General features: G+C 39.5%; 1 protein-coding gene across 3 annotated transcripts in view; it reads left to right on the plus strand.

The window, feature by feature from the left end:
* Positions 1-16,316, plus strand: part of sh2d3ca (SH2 domain containing 3Ca) — a 58,552-nt gene that overhangs the window by 35,097 nt on the left and 7,139 nt on the right. For 2 of the 3 annotated variants that reach the window (XM_061801922.1, XM_061801923.1), the window contains 7 exons: positions 5,719-5,847; positions 8,675-8,824; positions 9,809-10,086; positions 12,420-12,547; positions 13,134-13,506; positions 14,609-14,738; positions 14,890-15,005. In XM_061801922.1, coding sequence (XP_061657906.1) covers positions 5,719-5,847; positions 8,675-8,824; positions 9,809-10,086; positions 12,420-12,547; positions 13,134-13,506; positions 14,609-14,738; positions 14,890-15,005 — 1,304 coding nt within the window. Of the gene's footprint in view, positions 1-5,606; positions 5,640-5,718; positions 5,848-8,674; positions 8,825-9,808; positions 10,087-12,419; positions 12,548-13,133; positions 13,507-14,608; positions 14,739-14,889; positions 15,006-16,316 lie in introns of those variants that run through there. The other variant, XM_061801924.1, reaches the window with a different exon arrangement.

Genomic DNA, 16,316 nt, shown 5'->3' on the forward strand with positions numbered 1-16,316 from the left:
TATGGTGGATAAAATTCTTTACTTTCACTTATCTAGTGTTTGTGTTTGTCTGTGCATTAATAATGAGGAGGTATAACTGAAGTCTTGCATCATGCTGTGCCTTTAGCTGCCAATACCACCCCCCCCCATCCCACCCTGGTTTTGCAGTATAGCGAGTGCTTACTGTATATGCCTGCCTCTGTGATAACAGTGCTTATCTTTGATGGCCTGCTCTTACTGGCTGTCTGGACCCTCAACTAAATATTGAACCCTGTCCATCAATAGTTACACACACACATGCGTGCGCGCACACACTCACACACACACACTATGTGCACATCCTTTAGGGTAGCAAAATCCTGCATCAGCTGCTAAATTGCCTAACTCTCTCTGCTGCTAATGGGCTGGCTGCCCTCCCCATTTAATGAGGGTTCGTCATTCAGTCTCTCTGACTCTCTATGCTGTCTTGGATGTCTGCAGTTTCTGTTTCTTGGTTTTGTCTCTAGGTTAATGTACAGTGTCTCTCCAATGGGTTGGCTTGTTTGCAATTTGATGCTTCCCCTGATGGGATTCCCCAAAGTGGTCCCACTTATTACTGGGTACTCTTCTCAGAGTATCACTAATGACTTCAATCCCAGGTCTCTTTGCTTTCACTCTTTGATTGGATACGATTAAAAAAATAACTGGACAGAAGATGAACATAAAAATAGGCATTGTGATGGACTAGAAGTAATAGCAAAGCAATTAGGCTCCTGTTTGCGTTGTACAAATGGCATCTTGACAAGTAACATTAAATGCATTTATCCATTCATTTTATATAAGGCATTGCCCTCATTAGATTTTTGGATTTGCTGCAGCCTAACATTAGCTGCAAGGGAGGTACAGTACTATATCTTGGACTAGTTTCTAGTCAATCACAGGCCAAATATAGAAAAACAACCTTTTGCTCTCCTCATGGAACCTAGAGACAATTTAGGCTTCAACAAACTTAACACAGTTGTACCTCGAGTAAAAGTCATCTTTAATTTCTTTTTTCATTTAATTTTATTTGTGGCAGTTAATTCAACTCAGTCCTCAAGCAATAGTTTGGCTGATAGTGAACAATTCTTCAAAAAAAGGCTTGAAGCTGTTTCTTAACCCTCCCAGTTATAATTCACTGTCAAAAAAAACATAAAATAAAGAAAATTATATCTGTATTTAAACCAACCAAATAGCTTTGCTTAAAGACAGTTTAGCCTAATCTTAAGAAACAATGCAAAATGCCATAGACAGGCTAACTGATAGTTTTTGTTGCAGTTTTACAACCCTGAAACCAATGATTAAACACTGTGGAGCAACACATGTAGACAGAAAATATAAAATACTCACGGGAGTAGTGTACATTATATATGTATAGATTCTTTATCCTCTGTCAAAAATGACCATTACTGCAGTGTACTGAGTCACTTGTGAGACTCTTCTTCATGTCTGTCCTTGTGTTGCTATTTTAATGCCCCCAGGTGACTAAAGTGCACACACCAGGAGTGTAATTATTTCATTGCTGTTTTGTTTGTTTTTATTTAGCATAGAGTTCTATTTTTCTTTTTAAAACCATTTTTGTGTGAGACTTGGTGAGGTTAATGTCATTTTCCATTCATTTTAATGTTTTGAGTTACGATTGTGGTCATGGAACAAATTAGAGTTGTACTTCAGGGCACTCCTCTTTACACGCTTTTGTAACGTGGGAGGAAACCAGAGTATCTGGAGAAAACCCACACATGTACAGAGAGAGCACTCAAACTCCACACTGGAAGGCCGGAGCTGAGATTTGAATCCTGAAAGTTCCAATATCCAACAATAGTAATTCATAAGGACAAAAGTGATGATGCTGTTAGCTCACAGTAGCTATAATAGAATTCTCCCTGGATACGAACATTTTAGAGTTGTGCACGTTGGTATGGGAACCAATAATTATTTTGTTGGTGTAAAAATACAGCGCAACTATTCACTATAACAACGCTAGTGACATACTCTACTATTGAGCTTTTTCTCTTCACATTCAAACGATTTCGGCCGACTAACCAATATTACAAATGAAAAGATGTATAACCTTGAAAATGTAGCTGCGTATAGTCAACTAGGTGAATGACACATTGACATTAGCACATCCGTCTCACAGTTCTGAGAACCTGGGTTCAAATTCAGCCTTGCCTGTGTGGCGTTGCCTACATGGGTTTTCTCTGGGTACTCCGATTTTCACCCAGATTTCAAAAACGTGAAGGGCAAAAGCTTGCAATATCTCTACATTTTTATTACAATTTGAAATTTGGGTACATATTTTAGCAAGAGTCAAGGAAGTTGACGCACATGGCTTTCTTTTGTGGGCCATATAAAGTGATATGGCGGGCCTTACATGGCCCCCAGACGTTGCGTTTGATACTTCTGCTATAAATCGTCTATAGGCCTGCATGAGAATTTGAACATTTGTTTATACCATATTTTCCGCATTATAAGGCGCACCTTCAATGACTGACCTATTTTAAAACTTTATTCTTATATTAGGCGCACCGGATTATAAGGCGCATAGAATAGATGCGACAGTCGAGGCTGGGGTTACGTTATCCATCCATTAGATGGGCTGTGCTAAAGGCTCAATATTGATCCATATATAAGGCACACCTGATTATAAGGCGCACCGTGAACATGAAACATGAACATTAAAGGCTCTTAGGTGCGCCTTATAGTGCGGAAAATACGTTACATGCCGTAAGATGTCCTGCCGTAAGACGTCCTGCCGTAAAATGTCCTCGCTTCCGAATTCATTGTAAAGTCAGTCAGAAGGCTCCATCTTACCTTCAACCCGAACGAGGATGAGTGCGATAGTACAGGAACGGATGAGCTTGAGCTCACAGCCTGTTGAACAGCAAGCCGTTTAGGTCGCTAACCTGTTGGGTTCAAATGAATGAAGTACACTACGCAAAAATACATTTTCTAATCTCTTTCTGCATGGCATAGAACTCTTTTTATTTCTGTTAAAGTCAGAGACAAGATCAACCAACTATATTGCTTTACCCGAAACACTATTATGTTGTGTAAGATATTGATCTAGATGTCACTTGGGTCTATATACTTGTCATATCACATTTTCTCCCTTTTTCATGTACACTTTTTCCATTGTCTGTCAATTTGTCGGTTTCCCAGATGAATCCAAGAGTGTAGCGCTTCACTCAATTTTCAATTTAACCCCATAATCATTCATATATAGACACAAATAAAACAGGTCTATTGTTGAGGATCAATTTGACGGCAGGCCTCCTCTGGGTTTCCACCGACACGAGCAGGAGCAATAAGAACACACTTGACCCCACCGCTCTCTTATTGGCCTCCGCACACACACCTCAAATCTAATCTGGGAAGAGTGAGCCTCCGAGGTGATAGTCCTCCATTTGCCCCCAAGGAGTGGACGGGAGCACAGAAGAAGGGTATGAAGGGGGCCAAGACACGAGGAAGTTAATAATTTCATTTTGAACTGACCTGGGGAAGAAACCATTGATCGCCCGACTCTCGTAGTCGCCTCATATCATCATCACAAACACGCGCACACACACAAACATACAGTCAAATACCTAGTGAGGATGATGGATAGCAGATATCAGCAAAAGAAAAATACAGTCAAAACAGGTTGGATAGGATTAGAAATGAACTCATTAGAGGGACAGCCAAAGTTGGATGTTTTGCTGACAAGGTTTGAGAGAGCAGACTTCGATGGTTTGGACATGTTCAGAGGCGAGAGAGTGAGTATATTGGTGGTAGGGTGCTGAGGATGGAGCTCCCAGGCAAGAGAGCGAGAGGAAGACCAAAGAGAAGGTTTATGGATGTGGTGAGGGAAGACATGAGGGCAGTTGGGGTTAGAGAGGAAGATGCAGGAGATAGGCTAAGATGGCAAAAGATGATACGCTGTGGCGACCCCTAACGGGACAAGCCGAAAGGAAAAGAAGAAGAAGAAGTCAAAACAAACAGCTGTTTTTCCCATATGGATAAGCCTTGGCGATGTGGTTTTAGAAGAAAAGTCTTTTTCACAAACACTAGCAATGAGATTATTCAACATGGGTTTAGCTTCTTTCACCTTCTGCAATTTGTCCTATTCATCCCGATAACAAACCAATTATTTCCCCAATATTAACTTGCATCAACTCATAGAAAATGAACTTGTAGATTTTTTTTTTCTTTTTGTCTTTGCTTTGCTGCATCCATTTTCAGCTCGACATTCTTCTTCATCGGGTCATTCTCCTTCAGTACCATCTGTGACAAAAACACACACACAAAACAAAATTAAAAATATAGATAATACGAATGCTTAAACTCTAACTTTAAAAAAAATGCTCAATGTTTTATGTCGTGCAAATTTTGCACATATTATTATTCTGGACTGTAACTGAGTGTAAAATGTCTCAAAAGCAGCTTGGCTAATTTCGTTATCGTGATCGCTTTCGTAGCTCAAGAGTCTTTGAAGGTAAATAAGCATGGAAATGTTTGCTGGAATTTATTTTCATGTATTACAACCGCAGATTTCCCCAGAGTCGCTTATTTTCAGCGAGTGAAAGCTTCTGAAATCTGAAACATGATCCTCTTGTTTGTGTCTAGTGTGATTGTGCGCGCGTGTGTTGAGTGAATGAAAAGCTACCGAAGGACTCTGCAGTACATCAGAACAATAAAAGCATACTTATGATGAGTTCCTCCTCCTTAGTAATCAGGTCAGGGTCAATTGGATTGCTGGGTGCCCGTTTGTGTGTATAAAAGCTTGACTGTATTGTTTACGTCTGTAGTGTATTTGCATATTTATAAGGGGTTTTTGTATGGGTTATTGTCTGTAAAGGACATTAATGTCTATTAATTTTTGGGCTAAAACATCGCTCAGATAGCAGTATGCATACAGTATACTGTTTTTATTTTACAATAAAATGAGGAATTTCTTATAATGGCTTTAAAGAATGTTTTCGTTATTTATGAATAACCTCAGATTTTTTGATTTAATACAAATCTACATTTTCCATACTGTCCAATGATTTGGATGAAAGTGCTTTACTTATGCTATGAGTAAAAACAAAAAAGTTAATGTTTGTTATAGAGGCTTCATTTGATTTATTTTATTTTATGTTTTGTTAGGTGGCACGGTGGATCAGCTGGTAAAGCCTTGGTCTCACAGTTCTGAGGTCCCGGGTTCAATCCCGGGCTCGCCTGTGTGGAGTTTGCATGTTCTCGCCGTGCCTGCGTGGGTTTTCTCCGGGAACTTGGGTTTCCTCCCACATCCCAAAAAAAATGCAACATTAATTGGACACTCTAAATTGCCCCAAGGTGTGACCGTGTCTGTATGTGCCCTGCGATTGGCTGGCAACCAGTTTAGGGTGTACCCCACCTCCTGCCTGGTAACAGCTGGGAAAGGCTCCAGCACTCCCCGTGACCCTTGTGAGGATAAGCGGCAAAGAAAATGGATGGATGGATATGTTTTGTTATAATTATGCACAAGGAGTGTACTTGTACAGGCTAGTGCCTTTCGTGCCACTGCCCCGATACTCCGCCACCATCGTTCCCAAGCCCAGTTCCGAGATGGGTTTGTTGCGACTCAGCAAGGACATGCAGCATGAAAAAACATGTCCAACAAAAAAATCATGATCGCTTGGGTGGGTCCACCTGAAACTCACAATAGCAATTGTATTAAATTGTCTAATTTTTTTTTCCTCTCCTATTTATATCCTTCAGTTCTCCAAAGAGAAATACTTGCTGGAGTCTCCTCCCGAGAAGCTGCGTAAGGAGTTGGAGGAGGAGCTGAAGCTGAGTCCTGCTGACATCCGGAGCCATGGCTGGTACCATGGACACATACCCAGAGAGGCAAGTTTAGCTAAACCACGGCTTTCATTTGTCTATTTTCTATAGTTCCAAACCTCTGATTCTAAAGTCACCCCTGATTTTGGATGACATCACTCCAAGTATCCTAATCTTTTTTTTTTGTTGTATGTATAATTAAACCCATGCTGTTGAGAACTACCTTGGCAGTGGTAATTAAACAAGATCAAAGTGGCCGTGCTATTTAAGCGATTACTTGAGCGGCTTTTTAGCAGCGCAAACAGTGGATGACTCCGATTAATGATTGCCATCATCCTCCTCTGCGGGATTGATTTTAGTGTTCACAAAGAGGGACGCTGTGCCAAGCAGACAACTGTGTTCGCTGCTCACGTATGCGATTGAATTTCACAGCTGGCCAAAATCACACACACGCAGACCAACACCCACGTATATAAACGGAGCTGCACCCACACATTGAAGGTCTCGCTGATGTCTGCCTCATACACAGTCACACATTCAATTAAACCGTCTGTGGCTTTTTTCCATTTTGCATATTATGCATTATTCATAGGGCTGTCCCAATATAAACTTTGTGGCAATCCTAAGCACTCTGTCTACTGTGTAACACACACATATCCACTGTAGAGTGGCTTTCTGATATGCCACTTACATTACATTACTTCGATTTAGTCCTCCATAACTGCACTTCCATTCATCCATCCGTCCATTTTCTAAAGCGCTTATGCTCAAATGGGTCGCGATTGGTCACTGATGGTGTTATGGTACACTCCCCTGACTATGGTGCAGCCGTTATGGGAACGATTCCTGTTTAGTGATGGTGTCGACATGTCCTTTGCGACTGACGAGCGACCAGTTCAGGGTGTAGTCTGGATTTTGCCCAAAGGGAACACATGGACAAACATCCATTCATATGCTCACCTTTGGATAATTTAGTGCATTGTTGGGGAAAATATGACCCATGGGGGCACATTCAGGTACATCTCAATGAATTACAATAGTGTCCAAAGCCCGACACGGTGGCTCAGCTGGTAAAGAGTTGGCATCAAAATTCTAAGGTCCTGGGTTCAATCCCGGACCCGCCTCTGTGGAGTTTGCATGTTCTCCCCATGCCTGCGTGGGTTTTCTCCCCGCACTCTGGTTTCCTCCCACATCCCCAAAACATCCAACATTAATTGGACACTCTAAATTGCCCCTAGGTGTGATTGTGAGTGTGGTTCTTTGTCTCTATGTGCCCTGCGATTGACTGGCAACCAGTTTAGGGTGTACCCCGCCTCCTGCCCGTTGACAGCTGGGATAGGCTCCAGCACTCTCCGCGACCTTCGTGAGGATAAGGGGCAAAAGAAAATGGATGGATGGAGTGTCCAAAGCTTTAAGTAGTTAAATTTAAAAAATGAAACTCAGAGAGATGCATGACTCACAATGAATGAAAATGTTTTTTTTTTAATACGTGGTGTATGTAAAAAAAAAAAAAAAAACAATCAATAAACAATTAATATGATTTTTAATGGAGAAATTAGGAGGAAATTTGCTGTCTGAAAATGTATATTCCCAATTTTTAAATTAATTGATATAATGTATGAGTGCTGAAATAAATTGACAGCTGGGATAGGCTCCAGCACTCCCGCAACCCTCGTGAGGATAAGTGGCTACAAAAATGGATGGTTGGATGGATGGATGGATGTTTTCAACTCAACAAATGGCCTGGGCAGTTTGTACAGATTTAAAAATAAATGTGACCCCTGAGCTCAAATTTGCACAACTCTCATTTTTAAATGTGTGAGGAAACCGAAATACCCGGAGAAAACCCACACAAGGAAAATAAAATTGTACAAACTCCACAGAACTGAACACAACAAACTGAGTCAAAATTTGAACCCAGAACCTCAGAACTGTGAGGCAGACATACTATTAGTCAACTGCCACCATATTTGCTTGAAAACATGAAACATTCTCATTCCATCTACCACAATTTGATAGCCTCGTTTTTTTATATGTGCAGTGCAGCATCGCGATAAGAAAGAAATGAGCTATGTTTTGACTGCCTCCTGCTGGCGATATTGTGTGCTTACGTATATGAATACATTTACAGTTAAACATCTGTGCGGACACCTTCATACTGTATTAATAATGCTCAGTAGAATATGATTCTGCTTGATAATGTCACTTTTTTCTCCCGTTTTTTCCTTTTTCAAAAAGATTTTTAAATATGAAGAACACCATTGTTTTTGTTTGCTATCAGGCCTGAGGTGGTTTCCTCCACTGTGACAGATTTCTTTTCTAGATTGATCGTATTCTGTTACATTCAAAACAAAGTGATTTTTTTTTCCCCCACAACAATGCTGAACACAATACATGTCTTCTCAAAAAAGCTTTTCTCACTCAGCAACTGCTGCTGGCATCTTATTTGTCTCTGCCAGTTTGAACAACACAGCAGATGCATTTTGGCAGCTTTTTGTCATTGTCATGCAGCAGAAAAATGTCCTAAGGTACTGTAATTAATCCTGATGGACTAGATTCCCATTACTTCACTGTGAGAAAAAAAATGATTTAAAAACACAACTATGCTGACAATCTATGTAAGCCCAATAGTGCCTCTTATTTATTTATTTTTTTGTTCATCAGGTATTTGCTTTGTTTCACCTGATATCAAACAAGCTTTGAAAGGATTATTTCCAGCATGTTTTTCATTTTTTGCATCAAGCTACTCAAAAATAATTGAAATAAGCATTTCCTTCAGTGTCTCATCCATGTGTCTTGTGTGTGTGTGTGTGTGTGTGTGTGTGTGTGTGTGTGTGTGGTGTGTGTGTGTGTGTGTGTGTGTGTGTGTGTGTGTGTGTGTGTGTGTGAGTAGGTGTCAGAGACCCTTGTGCAGCATCACGGAGACTTCCTGGTACGTGACTCTCTGATCAACGTGAGTGACTACGTGCTGACCTGTCGGTGGGACAACGAGGTGTTGCACTTCAAGATCAGCAAAGTCCTGGTCAAATCCAGCGACACCAAGGTGAGCGCACACACACACACTCTACTTAAAAGTATCATCTTTTAATTTTCTCAGTTACAAGACATGATCCATATTGAAAAAAGTTAGAGCGGTGTCTCCCAAACTTTATCGAGCCAAGGCACGTATTTTAAATGAGAAAACTCACAGGACGCTACCAAACAACAAAAATGTTGCAAAAACCATTCAGTATTTATATTACTGTAAGTCAGGAATGCTTGGCTTTCAGTTTAAATTTCAGAATGAACCTAAAATGCACTATGACCTTTACAAATTTTTTGAATTTAATCTAACCTTTTCTAAACTTTTGAATGCATGTCCAACTGTTCGGTGTTTCATATTTTGTTCACATCTTCCTGGTTTCTAACATGGAACTGGATAGAAATATTTCCAAAAGGTGTTTGCTTTTTGCCTTTCTGTGACTCTTCTAGTCTCACTGTTACTTTTGCAATCTGCTGATCATATTTTAAACCCTGGCCACTTCCCTGTAAGAACATCCTGTTTGAAGCCTGCAAAGGGCGACAAACAGTTGATCAATTGTTCGGTTTCACCATGGTCAACATTATGATGATGGCTATATAAACACCAATCTCAATTAAACTAGGAATTCTTATCTTATCTCTATATTTAATGTTTCTTTGTTATAGATATGTAATGATTTAATTTTCTAATTTTGTTTAGTTAGCGCTTTGTCTTTGTCTTTTCTCCTGCCTCTAGAAATTGTGTTCTATTCAACTGATCGACTTTGATCCTCAATAATCTTCAATTAAAATGCTAAAAAAATCACAGAAGAAGCTTATAAACTTGACTCTGTGACTAAGTTAAACTGTTCCGTCATGAAGGGGATGCAGATTCTCCATTCTGCTTGATCAAACAGCTGAACACACACGCAAATTCTCAGGAAATAATATATAAGAATAATTATGAAATTGACCATGGAATCAGTGAAGGTGTAAATTCACGTTTGTACCATATGGTCAACATTAGGTGCAGTATGTGCTGGAGTCAGACAGTTTCGACTCGGTCCAGGAGCTAGTGCGCTACTACGCGAGTCAGAGCAAAGCCATCTCGCAGTCCAGCGGCGTCCACATCTACTGTCCGGTGAGCCGGACCCTCCCGCTGCGCTACCTGGAGGCCACCTTCGCCCTGTCCGGTGGTAAACACGGCTGCGCCTACTCGCCGTCCAATCAGAGGGGAGCACACATCAAGAGGCGGAGTGTCACCATGATGGACGGGCTCACGACGGAGAAGATGATGCCTCACAGGTGAGTTCAGACAAGGATCAGGAGTGTTCTTCTTCATATGGGCGCATTTCCGTAAATTTGAATATAGTGGGTTCATAAGTTCAATTCAAAACGTGAAACTCAAATGTAATAGCCATCGGAATTAAGATCTCTTATTTCATGGGCCGCATCATACTTATGGTATTAATTACTTCAACAGTATACTGCAAAAAGTAAAGTATCTTTGTTCATCCATCCATACCAGTGACGGTCGTGATAGGTAGAACCCTTTAAATGCTCTTCCAATAGTTAGAAGAAGGTACATTAATCCTGTGTAAAACCATTCACCCTAAAATGTTCTAATTTCTTATATTTCTTATATATCTTATTTATATATATCAGTTTTGAGTTCAAATTAACAGTCCCATATTTGACACTAAATTAAAACATATGCAGTTAAATTGTAACAAGGTCACCAATCGTTAGATCAGGATATATACATTTTTTTAATGTTGTTGTTTGGTGGTGAGCTATGAGATATTTATACAAAAATGTCTTGCATTAGCAGGAGGTCAGGAAACTGATAAAGATGTTAGGTAGACAATGGCTTGAATATAAATACTGTATGGGTTTCACTTTTTGAATTGAACTACTGTGATAAATAACTGTATTCTAATTCATGCAACAGTATGAATGTGTTCAAAATAAGACCAGTATGAAATTGCATACAAACTAAATTACTGAAAAATATGTATCAAATGTCATAATAATGTGTGTATCCCTTACATATTCAAACATTTATTGTATGGACTGAAAGAATGAAATGTTTTTTTTCCTGTGACTCACTATACTAGTATTTAGTTGTATAACACTGAGCATATTCTCAAATTGATTCTCGAAAATTCCCCCATTTGTGGATTTTATTTTGGAACATATTTGCTTTTTTTGTTTTCAGGCCAAAGCCTTGTCTAATATAAAATAATGCTTTGGTGCCATCTAGTGGGGCACAGGTATATATAGACAGCCCATCTCTGTCTCATAGTAAAGTAGTTCTTTGTTGTAATCATGTGGCATCTTTTATTAGGTATTTCTAAACATTTTTTGAGGGGGTTCGGTTACTCAGATTTTCTCTATTCGTGGCAGGACTTCGTCCATTCACGTAGGAACACTAAAAGATTTTTGAGCTTTACTCACTTTTTTAAACATTTTTACTAGTGGAGGTCGTCATTTTATGACATTTTTAAGGTAACAACGATAACAATACATGGTCCCGCAGCACAAAAAGTCATCCACAATTACACAGTACTTACTGCATTTCATTTGAAAGTCTCTTGCTGAAATTCTTGTACATGATGTCATTTTATTGCTTCTTGTTACACACTCCACCAGTGACTCAGACAGCCCCACTCCAGTTGAGACACCAGTGGCACCACCGGAACCACATCTACAACCTGTGCCCAAATGGAGGTGGTGTGTGTATCATATCAGTGTGTGAGACACAAGTGTGTAGAACTAGTGCATCTACCACCTCCCTGCAGTCCCCTCACCTCATCAGCACCTCCCCCCTCAGAAGTGTGTAAAGTCAATTTCAGATGGACCACTCACGTTGGAGACGTCACAGAAACAATGCATTCGTGTTAATGTTGCCGCTTTAAATTGCCGCCAATGGCAGTAACCAATCACGAAAGACCTCCACCAAGGCAAACCATCCTAATTTGGATCAGCACCACATTGTGCACGTTCAAAGATAGCAACCTCGTGCATATGTTTGAACTTTGCGATTTAGAATCATGAATTAACCTCTAAAAATGTCAACTTTTACCCTTTAATATAATATGATCCATTCATTAGAACACTAATAAAGAAAAAAAGAAAATGACTCCCAATGTTTTGGTGAGCACATTACAAGCCTTTTTGTTTAATTTACTTTTTAATTTTTTTTTAAAAGGTGATTGTTTATTTCATAAAGAATATTAAAGAAAATGTTAAAATGTTAATTTTTGGATCATTTTCTTTTATTTCTTCGTAAGCCTGTTTGTGATTTCAAGTGTTCTAATAAGCGGATTGGACTATTTCAAAGGGTAAAGGCTGATGTTTTTTCAAATCAGCCACAAAAATGGAATGGGCTCCTTCTCAGGTAATTTCAGATTTTGTACAACTATTGGGTTGTTTTATCATCATTCCTCCAACTAACATGACATATGCACAGTAACAACAGAGCACACGCAAGTATAAAACTGGTCACATCATCTAAAAATGCATTTTCTCTCCTCAATGAGCACCCATATCCATGCCACTTCTTATCATGCGACAATGCCCGTGGCCCTCTCTACAACATATAAATTGATTTTAAACATTTACAATTCTTTTTGCAGCCCTTCCACTATCCACCACCACAAAGACGCAATGAGGAACTGTGCGATGAGCATGGACCAGATTCAGGAGTACCGCTGCCCCTTGTCGCCGGTCGGTGAGACGCCGATGTCTCCTGCCTATTGTGCAAGTAAGCCCACCGCTCATCGTTTTAGAAAACAGGAGCAACCTACAGTGTGGCCCGTAAAGTGGTGGTGAATATTAACAAGCTATTTTTATTCTTCAACATTTACTCGAGTACATTGTGGGATAAATTGTACTAGTTAGGGGGAGCGCAACTATGGAGTGTTAGCCTCACAATTTTTTGGACCCAGGAGTTTGTGAGGAGTTTGCATGTTCTCCCCGTGCCTGTTTGCGTTTTCTCCAGGCACTTCGGTTTCCTCCCACATCCCAAAAATATGCATTTATTGGAGACTCTAAATTGCCCTGAGACGTGATTGTGAGTGCGACTGTTGTCTATCTCCTTTGCCCTGCGATTGGCCTGCTATTGTCTGGCAACCAGTTCAGGGTGTACCCTGCCTCCTGCCCAATGACAGTTTGGCTCTAGCATTCTCACGACGCCCGTGAGGATAAGCGGCTCAGAAAATGGATGGATATTTTGAATTGTCATTAGGATTACGAAGGGGTCCTTGGAAAATCTCTCCCCTGGACTCAAAAAATTCTAGAATACGTCATTTCCGATTGAATTGCAGTAAAGTGTCTTCTCTTTTCTCTAGTCACCAGACAGAGAGCCCACTCAGGTGGGCGAGTCCTGGCTGTGGTGCCACCTTCCCCTGTCACACGGCGTTCCAGTGACCCTCAGCTCAGCCCCTCTTCCAGCAACAATCCCCCAGAACACCCTGCCCACGTCTCTCACTCGGCCCACTCTTCCCCGGCCCATCATCCCGCTGTCCAGTCGCACTCCTCCGAAACAGCGGGCAGCTACTGCGACCTCAGACCTTGCCCTTCTGGACCCCCTAAACCTCCCACCAAGAGCTACGTGGAGCGGTTACGGGTGGAGGAGGGGAAGAACGAGGGTGCAAGGGAGGAAGGAGATGGAATGTGCAGCGCTCCGCAGGTGGAGACCGCTTCCTTGTTCCGGCCATCCAGGTATGAGACAAACTCACAAAGTTTTTCACCATTTCTCCCTTTACTTCACGCGCACATCACTCAACTGAGTAATTGCAATGGACAGAGCAATTGGTACTTATCCTGTATTTGCATATACTGTACAAGATCTAAAACAGATTGAGCAGTAGCAATAAAATCGCAGACATCCAAACAACATTGTGGTGTAACAACAAGTCAGAGTCTACAAAAATCGTCGGTAAAGGCACCATCTGGAACATAAAGGAAGGTCATCTTTAATATTGTGAATGGAACTTCTTTATAATATCTAATCTTCAAATTAATTCAACTGAGACTTTTTTGGTGTTATTGTTTCTGTTAGCAATAGGGGACAACTGAATGCAGATGTTAACTGTTTATTGTTTCTATGCAAACAATAGTGTATATGAACTCACATAATTAAGGTTACAACCCTGTTTTTGTTGTTGTTGTTGTTTTATACATATTTGAGGGTGACAAAAGTTGAATCGAGGCAATTTGACTGTTCTTGGTTGTTGAAGATGTTTCACCTTGAATCCAAAAATGCTTCTGTTCTAAATATTAGACGTGCTCTATTTGAGGCAGGTTATTAGTCCTAAATATCAGTATATCACATAATAAAATCAAAACTGTTAAATGCCTTATTTATTCTTTTCATGTGTGGCATCTGTCACACATTTAACAAAAATCTTTCAAGACTGAAATATTCTTATCTTTACCAATCCTAATTGATGCATGGCATTATTAGAGGTAGAACCAATATTTGAGCAAATCCAATAAATCTTGGTTTTTATTTTTTCAAGTACTTTTCTACTGTGCAATCATTTGACATGAAAAACGTAATGTCAAATATTAATATTTAATTTGAAAAATACATTTGAATAATGAATAAAATATTTATTTTAGATCATGAAATAAAACATTATTATTTTTATATATACATAAAAACAGTATTTAATAATAAAATAATACTATTTAATTTGCATAAAATGCAAATATTTCTTTCATTGTCTTTTTTAAAATTAATTTTAATTATGTAAATGTATGTCCTGGTTTATTGTTCTTCACTAGTTTTTTTTTTTTTTATGTCATGTTTCCTGTGCAGATATGAGTCTTGCATCATGCCCGCTGACAATAAACCTCTGGAGATGTCCGTGCTGAAGAGAGTGAAAGAGCTGCTGGCTGAAGTGGATGCGAGGACGACGGCTAAACACATCACCTTGGTGGACTGCACGGTACATGACACACACACACACACACACACACACACACAGATAATACATATGAACTTAATTTCCCATTCACCCTACCTAGAATAAGCAGCATAGAAAAGATAAGAATGTATAAATGAAATCATTCGTGCTATTTTTTTTCCCTTATGGACAGATTGCAAGAATACTGGGTGTCAACTCAGAGATGCAAAGGATGATGGGAGTGTCCTCAGGCTTGGAGTTACTCACACTACCTCACGGACACCAGCTGAGACTTGACCTACTGGAGAGGTGCACTCTCTTTTATTTCACTGCATCTGAACTTCATTTCTTGGGAATGAATCAAACATTCACATCAACATGTTGGGAAAGTTCATTTTCTTTGTAAACTCCTTCAAAGTTCATTTCATTGTTCCAAAATGAACTACTCAGCAGTCCAGAAATGAACTACTTCATGAGTTGTTCTTTTTTTTTCAAGGTGTTGCTGACGGGCTATCCCCTTCAAAATATGGGCATTTCATTTTTCTACTGTTGACGCTTGTGTTTTTTTTTTTTTTTTAACTGAGGAATTAAAACAAAACCAAGCAAAGCAGAGCAAAATTATTTATGTAGCAGATTTCATACACAATGTAACGCAATGTGCTTTACATGATTAAAAGCATTATATAATGCAGAATAAAAAAATAACAGAATAAACATTTAAACTGAGAAAATAATACAATTAAAACAACACACAGGAGAAGAAATTTCTTTTAAAAATAGAAATACTCAAAAAAGCATGCGAAAAAATAAGAGTTTTTAACCTGGATTTAAAAACGTCCACACACTTGGGGTTGATCTCACTACTGTTGGCAACTTTTTCCATTTGTGTGCAGCATAATAGCTAAGTGCTATTCGCCCTGTTTACTTTGGACTCTGTGCCCCACTATTTGAACAGAGTCTGTCAATCTTAGAGGCGTACAAGGGTTATATTCCATTTGGATTTCTTTCATATATTCAGTACCTAAACCATTTAGTGATTTATAGACAAGTAGCAGAATGTTAACGTCTTTTCTAAAGCTGACTGGAAGCCAATGGAGAGACTTCAGAATTGGAGTTATACGCTCTGACCTCTTTTTCATGGTCAGAACCCGAGCTGGAGTGTTCTGAATGAATTGCAGCTGTCCAGTTAAATCCAAGAAATTGCTGAGTTGAGTCTTGGCTACAAAATGGAGTTTTGTGATAGGTCTATAGCTTGCTAACAGAGAAGCATCCAGCATTCTGTATATTTAGAACAGGCAAAACAAGACTTTTGTCCTTAATGTGAAAACAAAAACATGCAACACAGTACGAAAGGAACAATGATGAAAGGACAAGTCAAACCAACATTAATTGAGACAAGAAATAATGCATGCAAATTACTAATATTAAATAATATACCCATCCATTTTCTGAGCCGCTTATTATTATATACACTCTAAATTGGTTGCCAGCCAATCACAGGGCAAACTGAAACAATATTATAATGCAATTACTTTACATTAACAATTGCTGTTAATACTGTCCCAGCGATATGGACGCTGGTTGTCAAGTGTTGTTTGTGTCAGCGTCTGTTAGATTGTT

The sequence above is a fragment of the Syngnathoides biaculeatus genome, chromosome 17, assembly GCF_019802595.1.
Source record: "Syngnathoides biaculeatus isolate LvHL_M chromosome 17, ASM1980259v1, whole genome shotgun sequence".
Lineage (NCBI taxonomy): Eukaryota > Metazoa > Chordata > Actinopteri > Syngnathiformes > Syngnathidae > Syngnathoides > Syngnathoides biaculeatus.